This window comes from Gracilinanus agilis, chromosome 4 (assembly GCF_016433145.1).
Source record: "Gracilinanus agilis isolate LMUSP501 chromosome 4, AgileGrace, whole genome shotgun sequence".
NCBI lineage: Eukaryota > Metazoa > Chordata > Mammalia > Didelphimorphia > Didelphidae > Gracilinanus > Gracilinanus agilis.
This window is the reverse complement of record NC_058133.1, coordinates 128053688-128070380: the sequence shown is the minus strand read 5'-3', so window position 1 is coordinate 128070380 and position 16693 is coordinate 128053688. Positions and strand designations below refer to the sequence as shown.

Below are 16693 nucleotides of genomic sequence, written 5' to 3'. Positions count from 1 at the left end.
TCATTTCTCCGGAGTGCTGGTTGCGGTTAACAACTGGGATTAGAATCTTTGACAGCGCCTGCCTTAGGTTATCAAAACGATTGCCAGGTAGAAGGGTAAGAGCTGGCTTCTGGCCCTAGGATAGAAGTTAATAATCAAAAGGGCCCGTGTAGCTTTAAGCCGAAATGACGGCGGGCCAAAGAGGGCGGGCATAAGTCTCCAGGGAAGAAGTGGCTAACTTCGATTGCTCATTGGACGACCAGCCTGCCTCTTGCACACCCAAGGAGAAGAGCAAAAGTTTGGGGTCGCATGAAAACGAGTAGAGATGATTTTTCTTTTTTAAGGCGTTAGAGGAAGCAGAATACAAGTGAGTGCTTTGAGCATGCGCCAGGCGGTCGCCTACTCCCTCCTCATTGGCTGTAGCGGATACCATACGTTTGGGATGACCTCTATGCTGTAGAGGACGTCCTACGGGAGGAAACGAGGGACCTGCCCCTGAAAATGCGTTTTTTTCTTTCTTTCTTTTTTTTTTTTTCCCCCCTTCTTTAAAGTATTTTTCATCTGGTTAGTTTTCCTGTTCTATCACAAGTAGCTGGAGCAAGTTTGAGCCATTTCGCTATCTCTCTCATCCTTTAAGTAGCTGTTTGCATCCATCTGAGGGCATTCAGGTACACATGTTAATCTAATTAATTAAAAAATTTGGTTGAGTCTGAATTATCCCCACCCACTCCCTTTCCCAAGACTTTCCAGGACCAGGCACTGGGAGTAGAGAGAGTGTTAACACTACCCTTAGTTATTGGGTTGTGACTTTTTTTTGGAATGCCCTGGAACATTTTTATAGCTGCTGTTAGCAAGGAACTGTGGCAGACTTGAGTGATGGCATTTGGCTGGTTGTTCAAATAAAATCTCAATTGCTTTTCATATACATCTAAGGATAAAGAAGGACACTAAAATACTAAGTCATTTTCTACCACCCTTCCTTTAGACTTTTTAGTTGTAAATTCACTCTACAAACTTGTATTAAATGCATCATCCTGTATTGGGTGTTAGTCCCTTGATAGACCTCCATTTTTCTATTATTGGATCAAAGAATAATGACAGCAGTAATGGAAAGAAATTTGCATGGTTTGTTTCAAGGTATAATTTATATAGTGTCAATAGAATGAAAAAAATTACAAAATTAGGTATTTGGGGAACAGGGGCAAGTATTATTTTGTTTGTTGTTTTTCAGTTTTGTCCAACTCTTTGTGTCTTCATTTGGTGTTGTCTAGGCAAAGATCCTGGAATAGTTTACCATTTCCTTTTCTAGTTTATTTTACAGATGAGGAAACTGAGGCCAACAAGGTTAAAAGACTTGCCAGGGGTCACACTGCCAGGATGTGTCTGAAGCCAGATAAAAACTCAAGAAGATGAGTCTTTCTGACTCAAGGCCAGTGCTCTATTCACTTCACTACCTAGCTGCCCTAATTATATGGTAAATAGACACAATGAAAAGTATTCTAAAACAAGAACTTTCAAATATTTTGAATAATGGAACACATTCTAACTTTGAGTCTTGATTGTTAAAAAAATGTACCCCAACTCCGACAGTTACTATGTTACCCAGGGCAAGTCACAACCTTTTAGTGCTTTGGTTTTCTTATCTATAAAATAATGATAATAATACTTGATTGTTGTGAGACTCAAATGGGATATCAGTAAAGGACTTTGCAAACTCTGAAATACTATATAAATATTAATATTCTATTATTATTAGGATGGGGCCAAAGGTGATCTAGCAAACACAGCATGTCCTCTGTTCACCCTTATATGATTTGCCAATCACAAGACTATAGCTAAAAGTTCAATTGTATCATATTTTTCCATTTTATTAAATCTTGAAGCTATGGTCCTGTTAAATGTATTTGTCATGGTTCCTCAGTATCTTCTTTTCCATGCATTAAAAGGCTGGTATAAGGTATGAGAGTTGTTGATCTATCCCTACAGCCTAAGATTGGATCTTAGTAGGTTCTTTGATGCCATCTTAGTGTCATCACTAGTTTACATTATACAAAATCAACCTACACCCAGCTTTTCTGTTATTTCTTGAGAGGAGAGGCACTGTGCCTTAAAGTTCCTTCTCTGCTTTTTCATCCAAGCCTATATACTATTTTTCTTTAAAACCTTTACTTTCTATCTTAGTAATAGCTCTAAGACAGAAGGGCAAGGACTAAGCAGTTGGGGTTAAGTGACTTGCCCATAGTCACACAACTAGGAAGTATCTGAAGCCAGATTTGAGCCCAGGTCCTCCCTGTATAGAGCCCAGGCCTGTATAGACACTGTGATCTCGCTGCTGCCCCTACCTGTGCTCTATTTAAAAGATGCCATATACCTGGAACATAAATTTTTTGACATGACTCAACTTTTTCTTGGTGTTGTGATAACATATCATATCAATAACATCAACACTCAGTAGTAAGTAGTAGCAATGATTTTTAGAATTAGACTGATATTTGGTGGCCAAGGTATTCAGAATCTAACTTAGAGTTAGGTGTATTTTTGATTCAATACTATATTTTGAGCATCAGGTAAGAAAGAGTTAAAATTGGGAGGGTTCTAGGACCCAGAAGATTTGTAGAACTAAGGGGAGGAAACACTGATTGGATTGAAATTTGGATCGTATAGTAGGAAGTTGTCTGTTTCCCGGTAGCTGGCTTTGTGCTTCACATACATCTGCTACAAAAAGAGGTATTTCTCTTTGGGAGTTATCATTTATCAAGAATCTTTGCCAAATTTTAGTAGTAGGGGAAGAAATAGGATCCAACAAGGAGCTCTCAGTTACAGACCGTATTTTGTTACCCAGAACAATTTGATTTCCTCTTAACAAATAAGCCAAGATTTGTTTGTCTTTGGGAAAAGATGGGGGGAAGAAAAGGTCACATTTTTCACAATAATGATTAAATTACTAATTTCATTTAGCACTAAAGAGTGCCTAAGAGGCCAAGGTGGAAATTATTGATTATTTGCAACCTGATGGTGAATGATTCAAAAGGCATCTATTCGTGAAATCTATTCGATTTGCCTTTCTACGTGTTTCGTCTAATTGTGTAGATGGATTCTGTTTTGGTGAGTTGTTCAACCAGGTGGTGGTGGGAAAGAAAAGGAAAATCATTAAAATATTTTCTTTGGAAGAAAGATAAATTTGCAAACCTGTAGGAAGAGAGCATAGTCATAGGTGAGGTCTGGTAAGACTTAAATGATCAAGGAGTTCAAAGGTAATGGATACCTTTTTTTTTTTAAGTTTACAGTTTACAGTGAAGGAAACTGGTTTGCCTTTAACAAATAGAAATGTTAAGTAAGATAAGGACAAACTGGCACCACAAAAGGAGGGATTCTGAGTTTTGCAAAACAAAATGTATTACCAAGTAGAGATTGGAAGAATGATTTTGTTTTAAAGCCTCTTAGGTTTGTGTGAACAGAAATGTGAAGGCCCGTTCATTTCATGCCCTTTCTCCTCTTTTCAGTATTTAAGCAGGCTCTGAATTAGTAATAACAGTTAGAACTTCTGTTTTAAGCACGAGGCCTTCTGTGCCACTGTGCACTGTCTGTAAAAGAGAAAAGTGAGTCTGGTGATTGTATTTCAAGTTGAAACAAAGAGAACATGAACACAGTTATACATCATTTCTGTCAGTTTTTTTTTGGTCCATAAGAGAGCTTCCAAGCACTTTATGTTTTTTATCATTTTCATAGTTCTATAGAGAATATAGCAAATGTTTTGTAAATAGTGAGGTGGAGTGGTTGGAAATTTAGGTTTGGAATAAGGAGTTCTTCTATTTACTACATGCTGGTCAGATTAATATTTGGGGCTTCGTTCTTCTTATCTGTATAACGAAGAGCCTGAACTTGACTTTTAAGGTTCTTTTTAGTTCTCAATTGTATGATCCTGTGACTTATAAGCCTACAGAAACATGAACTATCAAGAGTATTATTATTGAGGGGCAGCTGGGTGACAGCCATGCCTAGACATGGAAGGTCTTGGGTTCAAGTTTGGCCTCACACACTTCCTAGTTATGTGAGCCAGGGCAAGTCACTTCACCCATCCTTGCCTAGCCCTTACCACTCTTCTGCCTTGGAACTGATACACAATATTGATTCTAAGATGGAAGGTAAGAGTTTAAAAAAAACACATTCTTATTGACTATTCTTATTTTATTGTTGGAAAAACTAAGATATGAGAATTTAATTCTCTTGCCCAAGATCTCACTCCCAAGAACTTCAGTCGTTCTAAATTCTGTTCTGTGCCTACCCTATTGGACTCTTATTTGTGTCAGTAGAGATGAAGGTAGAACATGGGTATGTAAGAAGTTGTGTGCAAGTATGATCAGTACCTCAGACTTGCCCCTGCCTTGGAGCTAATCAAATTTCCTTTGGAAAGATACTTGCACCTGGAAGCTGTTTATTTCTTTGTTATGTCTAGGCCATCAAGTAATTGTCCCTCCTGTGTCTCCCTGGTGGAAAATATGGTCTGTTTTCCCCAAAGACTTTGGCTTCTCTTTAATTTTCATGTTGTTATTTTCTTCTATGTGTTATTTGTCCTTTTTATATACATATATAAGGAAAAAGAAGCAACACGGTTTATATACATATATAAGGAAAAAGAAGCAACATAAAAGGAGCCCTGGATTTGGAATTGAAGACAGCCATGAATCCTGTTTCTGTGTACTCTCTGGCTGTATGTTTCTGAACAAAGCAATTAACTCTTCTGGGGTTCCTTTTATTTATTCAAAATGAGGAGGCAGGACTGTAAGACCTTTGAAGCTCCTCTCAGATATAGATCTCTATTCCTATTTATGATATATACATCCCTTTAAAAAGATAATAAGCAAATAGCTGTTGAATTGCATACTTTTTAATCTTAGATTCCCAATATCTATGGTAGAGGCAAAGTAGGGCACTGCAGTATCTTTGTCAAGAAAACTCCAAATGGGGTCACAAAGTCAGACTAAAATGACTTAACAACAAAAAGTCAAAGTGGATTAATAAATACACTGCTGGGTTCAGCATTAGGAAGATTCAGTCTAATCCCTCCTCCAACTCACTTATTAGTTATACGTGACAAGTCACTTAAATTCTTTAGGTCTTTGGTAACTAACTCACTAGACTTTATCTGGGATAATTCCCTAGAACTTTTCTACTAGATCTCTTTATTGTTAAAAGAAATTATAGCCAGCAGAGTTACTTGTGCTTAAGCTCAGGTCATTTGTATATATTTGAAGTATTATCTCAGGGTAAAATTTATATTGGAATAAATTGTCTTATAAAATTACAATTTAAAAATTTTCACAAAGAGCAAGTAAATGAACTTTGAAAAGTGCTTTAGACTTCAAAACAGCAGTTATTTGATTTTAAGACATGCTTTGTCAGTCAACCTCCACGAAAGCCCCACTCAAGTATATGGCATGATGGTGAATCTGGATTTAGAAGTTAAATCAATATAAAGCACAAACTCTGGTAGATTGCCTAAGTAGAAAATGCTTTAATTATGGGCTGAAATTGGGTGTCTAATATCTAAAAACCGGTCTATGTAAATTAGAAGTTCTTCAAGGTATGCCACTTAGAACAAGGAAAGCCTGAAGCAAGTATTCCCTTAACTTAAATTCCCTTGATGTCAGTTTCCTCATATTTAAAAAGAGGGGATTGGATAGATGATCTCTAATAACCTTCCCAGCTGTAGAATCTGATAATCCTATAATCACCAGAAGGTTGAAAACCAAAAATTAACCTTTGTTGTTCCTGGCTTCCTTTGAGGCTTAGTTAAAGTTTTGCTTTCTACAGGAAGCCTTTCCCAGGTCCTGGCAATGCTAGTGTCTTCCTTCTAGGAGTGCCTTCAATTTGTCCTATCTATATCTTGTACATAGATTTTTGCATGTTTTCTTCCCATTCAGATTCTCATTTCCTTAGGTGTGGGGACCTTGATTTATTGTTCTTTTGAATCTCTATGGCTTAGCCTAATGCCTGGCATATAAGTAGGAATTTTTTAAAACCTTTATATATTTTCTCTTAGTATCAATTCTAAAACAGAAGAGCAGCAATGGCTAGGCAGTTGGGTTGAGTGACTTGGCCTGAGTCACACAGCTAGGAAGTGTCTAAGGCTAGATTTAAACCCAGATCCTCTTGACTGCAGGCCTAGGGTATTTTCCACTATACTACCTAGCAACCCTCATGTAGTAGGCACTTAATAAACACTTGTAGACTAGATTAGCAACTCAGGAGTGTTAACAATCAACTATTAAGGCACTGAAAGATTATCCTCTCTATATGAAATAAGACTGAAGTTGTCAATAAAAAGTACAAATGAACTGAGTTAAAAACAAAATTGCTTGGATTTGGGGACTACTATCATACACAAGTGCTTTTATTTATTTATTTTTTTTAATTTTTTTAAACCCTTAACTTCTGTGTATTGCCTCCTTGGTGGAAGAGTGGTAAGGGTGGGCAATGGGGGTCAAGTGACTTGCCCAGGGTCACACAGCTAGGAAGTGTCTGAGGCTGGATTTGGAACCTAGGACCTCCCATCTCTAGGCCTGACTCTCAATCCACTGAGCTACCCAGCCCCACAAGTGCTTTTAGATAGATAATCTTTTTGATTATCTATCTGAGGATAGCAAGTTTGTAGCAGCATTAATACTATGTGTATTTAGTTCAATTCTATGCCTTTATGCAAATATAGAAATAAATTAAATGAATATTATTTATATTGCCTATCTGTATGTATAACAGAGGGCTTCTCTTGACTTCTTTCCAGTGTTAATCATGGCTTCCAGTCCAACTGTCTTGATTCGTTTGGTTGCTTCTGCATATTCTATTGCTCAGAAAGCTGGGATGATAATCAGAAATGTGATGGCTGGGGGCGACCTTGGAATCGTGGAGAAGGTACATCTCATTTCATGCTAATTTTATATTCATTTAGATCTAGCAAAATTACTAATTCAAACATTCTAGTGGTCAAAATAATGTTTTTTATATTGGGAAAGTATAAGAGCTTTGTGCCATATGCATGAGACAATAATAATAAGATAACATTTACAGAGTGTTTTATTTACAAAGTACCTTACATATCCTCTCTCGTTTAATCTTAACTGAAGGAGCAGTTGGAAGTCTTGAGCTTTGTCTGTGGCCTGCTGAGGTTTTAGTTGTGAGTAGGATCCAGAAGAACATTGTACTTAGGTTCAAAACCTGCTTCTGACACTCATATCTTTGCAGTCTTGGACACGTAAGCTTCTTGGATTTCTGTTTCCTCACCTATAAAATGAGGAGACTGGACTAGTTGGCCTCTGAGGTCCATGCCAGTCCCAGATCTACAATCCTGTGATTCTTAGAGCCCAGTCTTCTACTTAAATCGCTTGCCCTTGTGATTATTGGCTAGTCCTTGTACAGCCAATATATTTCAAACCCTAGTTTGGGGTATTTTATGAGAAGCCACACAATCCTTGGCAAATGTGGCAATTCTAATAAAATGTGAATAAACAAACAAATAAATAAATAATGAAATTTTCATTGTCCTTAGAGACCTTTGATGATATAGTACAGTGATGGGTGAACTTTTGAGCTTGGTATGTCAAAATTCGCCAAAAAACCGAGCATAACTAGGGCGGTGTGTCACTTTGAGAAAAAAGCCATAATTTCAAGATATTTATAGTTTAAATAACAAAAATGTATAATTGTAATATATAACTGTATTTAATAAACCAAAATAGGTAAATTAACATAGGTAGAATTGTCATCTACAGTGCACAGAGTGTCTACACTACACTATAGCAAATGTTTCATCCTCAGCATGTGGCCCCATACTTCTCTGTATGCGGCCACATGTGACCACGTGTCATCAAAAATGGCTATGTGTGTCAGTGCTGACACGTGTGTCATAGATTTGCCATCACCGATATAGTATAATCTGTGGTCCACACATAATAGTTTTCTTTTTAATACAATAATTACAAATTGGGACAGTACTTATAGTAACAGTTAACTAAGAGAACTATTACTCAATTTAAAAAATATCCTTGTATTTCCTTTGTATTTAGTCCTGGTAATATCATACCACTAAGTACAAATGTAGAGAAACTGTTTTTTTTTGGTCATTTTTGTATTTTCAATAGGGCCTGGCACATAGTAAGCACTAGAAATGCTGGCTGACTGATTGACTAATAGAGAAAGGCACCACTAAAGCATCGCTTGACTAATAAATACAGACTTTCCTTAAACTTGCAGTAAACTTTGTTGAATACCTTTGTTTATGTAAGCAAATTCTGGAATGTAGTTTAATCAGGAACATTTTACTGATTTGGAAGAGAGATAATAAATGTATATAGTGACAGATTCTAGTAACAGCCAAACCAGTCCTCACCATTCTTCTTAGAACTGATACTTAGTATTGATTCTAAGATAGAATGTAAGGTCACTGATTCAAAGGGAAAAATTCAAATGAAGGCAGTGCAGAAACAAAAAAACTTACAAATACTTGTGTTGTGAGAAATTATTTGAAGTTAAAAATGTACAACATGAACATTTTTCACTTTTAAAATTAAAAATAGGAAGCCAGTCTATTACAAATACATGAAAATAAGACTTTGAGAGAAAGAGAATGGGAATGGAATTTCCAATAGCAATTTGTAGAGGAAAATAATCAAGAAGTGTTATTCAACTTGGTACTTATGAAGTCTAGACACCAAAGGCTTTATTACATTGTTTTAAAGAGTATATACTATGCACTATGTGTGTCTTCCTACTTAATGTGGTCACCAATTAATTTGTTATGCTGCAAAAGCAAGGTGGTCTCCCTGCTAGAAGAGACAAAAAAAAAAAAAAAAGGACTTGAGGAGCAACCTTCTATGGTCAAAGTTGTTAGAGAAGATGAAAGAAATATTCCAAGAAGGAAACAGAAATTTAAAAATTACATGCAAAGAGGGCCATCAATACTAGGGGCCAGAGGCTAGTGAATTAAGAAAATATAACAGAAAGAGAGAAGAAACTGAACCATTTGAGCTATATTCCAAATCTCCAAATATAACATTCAGGGCCTAGAGGGCGATTTAGAACCTATTGAAGAAGGCTGCAGTAAGGTAACAAACATTTATTAAGTACTTGCTCTGTGCCTTGTAGGAAACATGCTCAGTGTTGAGATTACCAAAAAAAAAAAAAAAAAAAAAAAAAAAGGCAAAAACAGTCCCTTATCTCTAGGAGCTCATATGCTAGGGAGGGAGATAACTTGATAATATGCCAATAACTTTGTACACATATATACATATATCTTTATTCATATTTCTTTCTTTATTATATGTGTTGTGGAGGGAGGGAGAGAGAGAGAGAGAGAGAAAGATAGAGAGAGAATGAAAATAATGGAGAGAGAGTTTATATATGGAAGGAAAGAAATCTCAGAGGTAAAGAAGGGGTTGTCTAGAAAAGAAAAAAACAAACAACCCCTGCCCTCAAGGAATTTACAGTCCACAGAGGGAAGGCAGGTACACAAAAGAAAACTTAAAAAAAGGGGAGGTGGATACTAGAGGATAGAATAGGCTTCCTAGTAAGTAGTTTGTTCTCCATCATTAGAAAATTCAAGGCTACAGTCAATGACTGTCAGGAATGTTGTAGAAGTGATTTCAGTGTTGGGAAGAAATGTTTGACTAGATGACATTCAAGTCCCTTTGAACTCCTAAGATGCTTTGAATCCTGCTTTGAAACAAAAGGGGCTATGATGGGGAAAGTGGATATGGTAGAGGTAGAGAGAAACTGGGAATTTGTAGGGCTCTTTCAAAGATAGAAACAGTACTCACTACTGTAGGACCTAGACTAAAAACTGCAGAACCTTCTCACAGTAATTTTCATCTTTTGTTGTAGACATCTTCAGTAGATCTACAAACCAAAGCTGACCGACTGGCACAGATAAGCATATGTTCTTCATTGGCACGGAAATTCCCCAAACTAACAATAATAGGAGAAGAGGTAAAAGTTTTCTGATGACCAAATTTGCCTTCTTTTTGTTGATTTTAAATTTTAATAAGTATCACTTGGAAATTTTTAAACTAATTATAAGTGCTTGAATGCATATTGTCCTAAAGCAGTGGTTTCCAAACTTCATGTTGCAAATGCTTTTCTTAGAAACAGTTTTTTTCATAAAACAATCCAGGGGGCAGCTGGGTAGCTCAGTGGATTGAGAGCCAGGCCTAGAGACAGGAAGTCCTAGGTTCAAATCTGGCCTCAGACACTTCCCAGCTGTGTAACCCTGGGCAAGTCACTTGACCTCCATTGCCTACCTTTATTGAAGGTAAGAGTTTAAAAAAAAATCCACCTTTATGTTATTTTATTTAAATAAATAATTGCAATTTTATAGCAGAACACAAATCTTAAACACCTAATGTAGAAATCAAAGTAGAATGCAGGCAGGCAGGAAGGCACCCAAGCCTCAAGTGGGGGATGGATGCAAGAGAGATTGCAATAGTTGATTCTCTCCTAAGATGACACAGGGCCTGTTTGCTCTTACTAGAGGGAGAAGGCCAGTGGCTTCCCCAAGAGAAATTGATTGATTCTTTCCCAACTCGATGATTTAGTTGAGAGAAAGATTATTCCCAAAGGAGAGGATGTTTTTGGATAATGGATGAAGACCACAATCAACGATTAATGATAAAATCAGAAAGGGCCCACACAACTGACTCCTCTAGCCAACTGCCAGGCCTGCTGGAATATGGAGAATCTCTCAGGGTAAGTCAATTGACAATGACCTTCTCAGCTGAAGAATTCAAATGCTATCTGTCTTATGGATATAACTCTTTTAATAACAAGGTGAATCAAATGGAGAAGGAATATCTTGAAAGTAAAGAGGGATTAGGAGAATTCTATAACTAATTAGTTGAGTCTTGGGCAGGCTTTATCCTGACCTGGCAACCCACCCCTCCTCACAGAATTTCTTTTCCTTTCCTTATCTATAACTCTATTATGTAACTAATAAAGTAAATGAGTAAGCTTTAGATGGGTTATTGATATAGTTGATTGGAGGTCTGTAGAGATGATGGTTTGTCTCTACTAACTGCCTACAAGATCTTCAGCAACTGTGGTAGTTCTGTTTCAATGAGGGTCAGTCTATCAAGACTAGAAGTCTTATAAAGTTACAGGGTAAAAGCACAAATATCTGCTGGTATGAGATATTTTTAGGCCTACGAGTGTTCAGTTAGCACCATTCTCCTCCCTACCTCCCCAAAAACCCAGTGAGTCCTCTGCTTGGGGAGTTCCCCCTTATTACCTTACCCTGGTTCCAACCATCCTCAACTGCCCTTGGCTTCTTGGGATTCCAAGGCATGTACCCCACTTGGAGTAATAGCTTACAACAACAACAACAACAACAATAACAATAACAACAACAATAATAATAATAATAATAGTAGGGGCAACTGGGTAGCTCAGTGGATTGAGAGTCAGACCTAGAGACGGGAGGTCCTAGGCTCAAATCCAGCCTCAGACACTTCCCAGCTATGTGACCCTGGGCAAGTCACTTGACCCCCATTGCCTACCTTTACCACTCTTCCACCTAGGAGCCAATACACAGAAGTTAAGGGTTTAAAAAATAAATAAAATAAAATAATATAGATGGTAATTTGACTAAAATCGGCTAAAATTGTCATATTAGTGGCTATAATAATATTGTGAGCTGTTTTCTGATGAAATTTTCCCAAACATAGTATCTGTTATTATTACTTATTTTTTCCGGTGGATAGCTAGGTGGTCCTTTGGGCCTGAGTCAGGATGACTTGAATTCAAATGTAACTTCATATACTTACTAGCCACAGTGACCCTGGGCAAGTCACTTAACCTCTTTATCTCAGTGTCTTCATCAGTAAAATGGAGATCTAAGGGTTGTGAGGCACAAGTGAGATAACAATTGCAAAGTGCTTAGTACTGTGCCTGGTTCATAGAAAACAGTATTAGGTTATCAATTATTTTCCAACCATTAATGAAGCCCAGTTTTACACAGGTGAGACGTTACCAACGTCCGTAAATCTGGCATTTTCTTGTTTGACAAACCCCTAGAGCCCAAGCGTGATTTTCTGGTCCACTGGCATGTAACGCTGCGATATCTTGGAGTTTGGGGGCTGCTCAGGCGAGGAGTCCGGAGGAGGACCCGTCCATCCAGGGCATGCGTGCACTCTATCCTCCGCCCGCGAGGGGGCTGCAGTCTAGGCGTCCCTTTCCCCTTTCTTCCTCTGAGACCGCTGCTCTTCTCCCTTTGGAAGGGCTGCATCCGGGGCTTCCGGGTTCCTCCCTTCCTTCCTCGGATCTGCTACATCTGGGGCTCTGAGCACCTATTACAAATATCGCTGGCGACTAGAGGGTTGATCATGTCTGCTGCAGGAGCAGCTGCGACCCGTGGCCTTAAACCCGCGGCTCCCTACTTCCCCCCGGCCGGGGATGGCCCCGGCAGCCGGGTGAGCTTCCTAGGCCCCCGTCCCCCGGCTGCGGTGGAAGCCATGGCTCGGGAGGTGCGGGGCTTGGACAAGGACTTATTTCGGCAGCTGCTAAAGGTGGTGGTTAGCGCCCTGCAGGGAGAGGACTGCCGGGAGGCCACCCGGCGCCTGGTGGACTCGTCGCCACTGTCAGAGTCGCAGTTTGGAGTCCTGGTCGCTGGCATGTATGCGCTGCTCCGGGAGGCCCTTCGGCTGCCGGCGTCCGCCCTCAAGCCCGACGCCTTCAGGGAGGACCTCCAGCAGCTCCAGGTGCCCGACGAGTTTCTGGCGGATTTTGCCACGGTGGTCTTCGGCAGCCGGCGCCCCGACCTGGAAGGCCTTGCTCGCGAGCAGGGCGCCCGCCTCCCCACGGTGGAAGACTTCAGGTGGAGGGTGGACGTGACCATTTCCACTAGCTCACTGGCCCGCTCCTTGCAGCCATCCATCCTGATGCAGCTAAAGCTCTCGGATGGGAAGGCCCATCGCTTTGAAGTGCCGGTAGCCAAGTTTCAAGAACTAAGGTACAACGTGGCCTTGATCCTGAAAGAAATGAATGACCTAGAAAAGAGATGCAGTCTTAAAATCCAGGACTAAAGCTCGCCTGCTGGTGGATTAAGTTCAGCAACTTCCCAAGAAGCCTGCTCTGTGATAATGAAGGAATCTAGAATCATGAAACATGCTGTCTCCCAAACACTGTGCCATCATTTCTCTTACTTTGTTGTAAATATTTTTCAATTAAAATACTGGTTTTGTAAGTTAGGATTTTTTTCTTCCTCAAAAAATCCTAATGTAAAAGATGACAGTTTATGCCTGAAATCACTTTTATATGATTTGTGAGGAGACAATTTTAAATAACTAATAAAGACAGAAGACTATAGAAAAAACAAACAAACAATAAGGCATTGCAATTCAGGTCTATGAAAAGCATGTGTCACATTTGTTCTTTGTAAATAGGTTCCTTATCTAGTCTCATTTAGAAATATGTTTATATCTTTAAAATAAGAATTGTTTTTGTAGGGTAGTTAAGTGATTAATAAATGTCTTCGTTTTTAGGACGTTGTTTAAAAAATTGAGAATTATCAAAATATTTTGTAAAGTTATCCCTAAATTTTTCAAAAGAACAGAGACTTAATCTTTTTCTGGATTAGTGTAGTAACCTGAGGACCTTGCATTGACTTATTGAGGGGTGTTAAGTTTTTATAGCATTCCACTAAAATAAAGTTTTAGGAGGAAAAATTTTAAATAGGATTAATTTGCTTCATCTACATTATTATCACTTCCCCCCTCAAAAAAAAAATTGGTATTAGTTTCTTTTAGCTCAAACACTTTTAAGAGTACTTAAGCCAGAGAGTTGCACAGTACTAATGAAAAAGTTAGAAAACTTTTTTGTTCCCTGGACTCCTTTACACATTTTTCTTTATTTCTTTTTTTTTTTTAATAACTTATTTCCGCCTTGGAGTTGATGCTGTTTTATCTTCAGTGAGAACTAGACAATTGGGGTTAAGTGAAGTGCCCAAAGTTACACAGCAACAAAGTGTCTGAGGCCAAATTGGAACCCAGAACCTTCTGCTTCTGGGCCTGGCACTGTATTCACTGAGTCACCTAGCTATCCCTTCTTTACACTCCTAAAAACTTATTGAAGACTCCCATAAGACCTTTGGTTAATATGGGATTATATAAATCCATATTTATGCTATTAGAAATGAAAACCTCTAAATTTAAAAAATACTCAATGAACAGTAAATTCATTACATACTAACAACTTTTACAAAAAATAAAAAATTAAGCAGTGGTATTGTTTTAGATATTTTTCCAAATCTCTTTAATGTCTTGACAATGCAAGTCAATTAGAGTCTCATCTGCATCTTTATCCAATACATTTTGATAAACTGTTTTAGTTGGAAGAATATGAAGAAAATCTGCTGTCATGGAGATGTGTAATTAGAAGGGAGGGGAGTATTTTAATAAGTAAAAATTTCTTAACATTGTTGAAAAAGTTTTGACCACATGGACCCCCTTAAAGGATTTCAGAGATGTCTCAGAAATCAGGAAACCCCACTCGGAACTACTTCTATAGAAATATTTTTCTTAAACCCTAAAATTTCTCATAATTTTGTAAAGAACCTTTCTTTTCTGACAGATGTATAGTCTTTTACTCTTTTAATTTGCAAAGTGAGCTATGCCCTCACATTTTTAAATAAAAATGAATATGAAACATTCAGTAAGTTCTGCATATGGACATTTTAAACTTCTGCTTGTAAACCAGCACTGTGGGAAAAGCCCATAATTAGCAGTGACAAAACCTGAATTTGAATCTTGCCCCCTACTGCTTAATATACTTGTCAGGAAGGTTGAATTAGATGACCTCTAAAGAGCCCTTTTGCTTCAGATCTGTGTACAAATGACTGTTGTTATATCCAGACATCAATAGAACTCTGGTATAGAGTACAGTACATTTTTCCACATTATATCATTTTTGTTAAATTCATCAGTTGGGAAATTTTTCTTTAGCATTATTAAAAATGGGTTTGTGCAGTTACAATTTTTTCCTAACATTGGTTTCAACAACATATCAAAAAATTGTTGGCATCCTTTAATATACATATTCCTTCATTTACTTAAAATACAAAATTGAAAGATTTTAGTTTCTTAGCTTATTACTGAAGTATTTTGACATGAGAACTTCCCATTTTTGTGCAATCAGTGCACAAAAGATAAAACAATCTCTTTTGAAAGCTTACTTTCCAACGTCCAAGTACATTTGTAAGGACAGTAAATATGTAACAAGATAGAGGATAAATAAGAAGTTTTTTTATAAAGGGGCAGTAGGGGGTGCGATGAATAAGGTTCCAAGACTGAAGTCAGTAAGACTTATCTTCCCAAGTTCAAATCTGGTCTCAGACACTAGTTGTGTTACATAGAGCAAGCCATGAGCTGGAGAAGGAAATGGCCAATCACTGGTATTTAAAAAAAAAAACCCAAATGGGGTCACAAAAAGTTGGACATTACTGAAAAATGAATAGCAACAACGTAATTTGGGATTGAAGGAAGTAACATTTGAGTAAATCTGGAAGGCTATCATTTGGTGTAATAACAAATAATATCAAAGTTGAAATATAGCCTCTGATAACTCCCTGTTCCTGGGCAAGTCACTTAAATTTTGCCTTGGTTTCCTCATCTGTAAAATGGGATAATAATAGTTTCTATTTAACAGAATTCTTGTGAGTCACAAATGAGATAATATTTGTAACACATTTAGTACAGTGCCTGGCATTACAGTTTGTGTTTCATCTTGGAGGAAAGAAGGAATTTTATAAACCCAAGTTTTGAGAAAATATGTTCCAGGCATAAAGGGCAGTCTGCAAAAGCACAGACAGAATAGATGCTGATGTCATTGTCTGAGAAACAGAAGGGAAGGTCAGTTTGAGTGGATTGTAAGAAAGGTGGGCTAGGGTCAGGATATGACCTTGTCCTTTTTTCAATTTTTAGCTACTCATGGATTTTCTTTTCAAAATAGCTGTTTTCCATCATAAAATGATATTGTTGTATTTGTACAAAAATTAGACAGTTAAAAGATGTAAGAGGCATAAATTTAATTCTTGTAGATTTTAAACCATTCAAACCAACTATAATCATTTAAAAAACTTAATTGCAGAATTATTTGGAAATCAGCTTATATCATACTTAAAATGATGTTTAATATGATAGCTATTATACTTCTTTTAACTTGTACAAAGGATTGTTTAATTTTAAATTTTAACATTTATTAAAATATCACTGGCATCTTGTAATGGCAGATTATGCTGAGTTCAGTCTTCAACATTAACTCACATTTGACTTTGTACACTGTAGTAAGTACTTCATTGTCAATTGGAGAATATTTTCCATAATAGTCTTGCTTTTCTTGACTTTGCTTTGAATTTCTTTGATTTTTAGAAGACCTGTGTGATAACTGTACAGAAAATTTTTGTTAATTTTGGCTAGTGCTTCATCTTTATGCTCAGGACTTTCATGACCACAGGGGGCACCCCCTTCCAATTAAAAAAATTTTAGTAAAGTATAATATATCAAAGGATCTCTTCCTCCCTTCCTTCCTCCCTCCCTTCCTCCCTTCTGTCTTGGAGCCAATACTAGGTATCGGCTCCAAGGCAGAAGAGTGGTAAGGGTAGGCAATGGAGGTTAAGTGACTTGCCCAGGGTCAAACAGCTGAGAAGTGTCTGAGGCCAGATTTGAACCTAGGA

At 37.7% G+C, this 16693-nt stretch overlaps 2 protein-coding genes across 4 annotated transcripts in view; both read left to right on the top strand.

The window, feature by feature from the left end:
- Window positions 1-271: 271 nt before the first annotated feature.
- Window positions 272-16693, top strand: part of BPNT1 (3'(2'), 5'-bisphosphate nucleotidase 1) — a 36589-nt gene continuing 20167 nt past the window's right edge. The window contains exons 1-3 of one of the 3 annotated variants that reach the window (XM_044672824.1): window positions 272-346; window positions 6764-6891; window positions 9856-9960. In XM_044672824.1, coding sequence (XP_044528759.1) covers window position 346; window positions 6764-6891; window positions 9856-9960 — 234 coding nt within the window. In that variant the 5' untranslated portion in view covers window positions 272-345. Of the gene's footprint in view, window positions 347-604; window positions 648-2662; window positions 2707-6763; window positions 6892-9855; window positions 9961-16693 lie in introns of those variants that run through there. The other 2 variants (XM_044672827.1, XM_044672826.1) reach the window with 2 other exon arrangements.
- COMMD5 (COMM domain containing 5) lies at window positions 12295-13459 on the top strand. Its single transcript, XM_044672828.1, has one exon. The coding sequence runs from the start codon at window positions 12348-12350 to the stop codon at window positions 13044-13046; it is 699 nt and encodes a 232-aa protein (XP_044528763.1). The 5' UTR covers window positions 12295-12347; the 3' UTR covers window positions 13047-13459.

Bases quoted from the DNA above. Each gene is read 5' to 3' on its own strand.
- COMMD5 (XM_044672828.1), top strand. From the start codon at position 12,348: ATGTCTGCTGCAGGAGCAGCTGCGACCCGTGGCCTTAAACCCGCGGCT.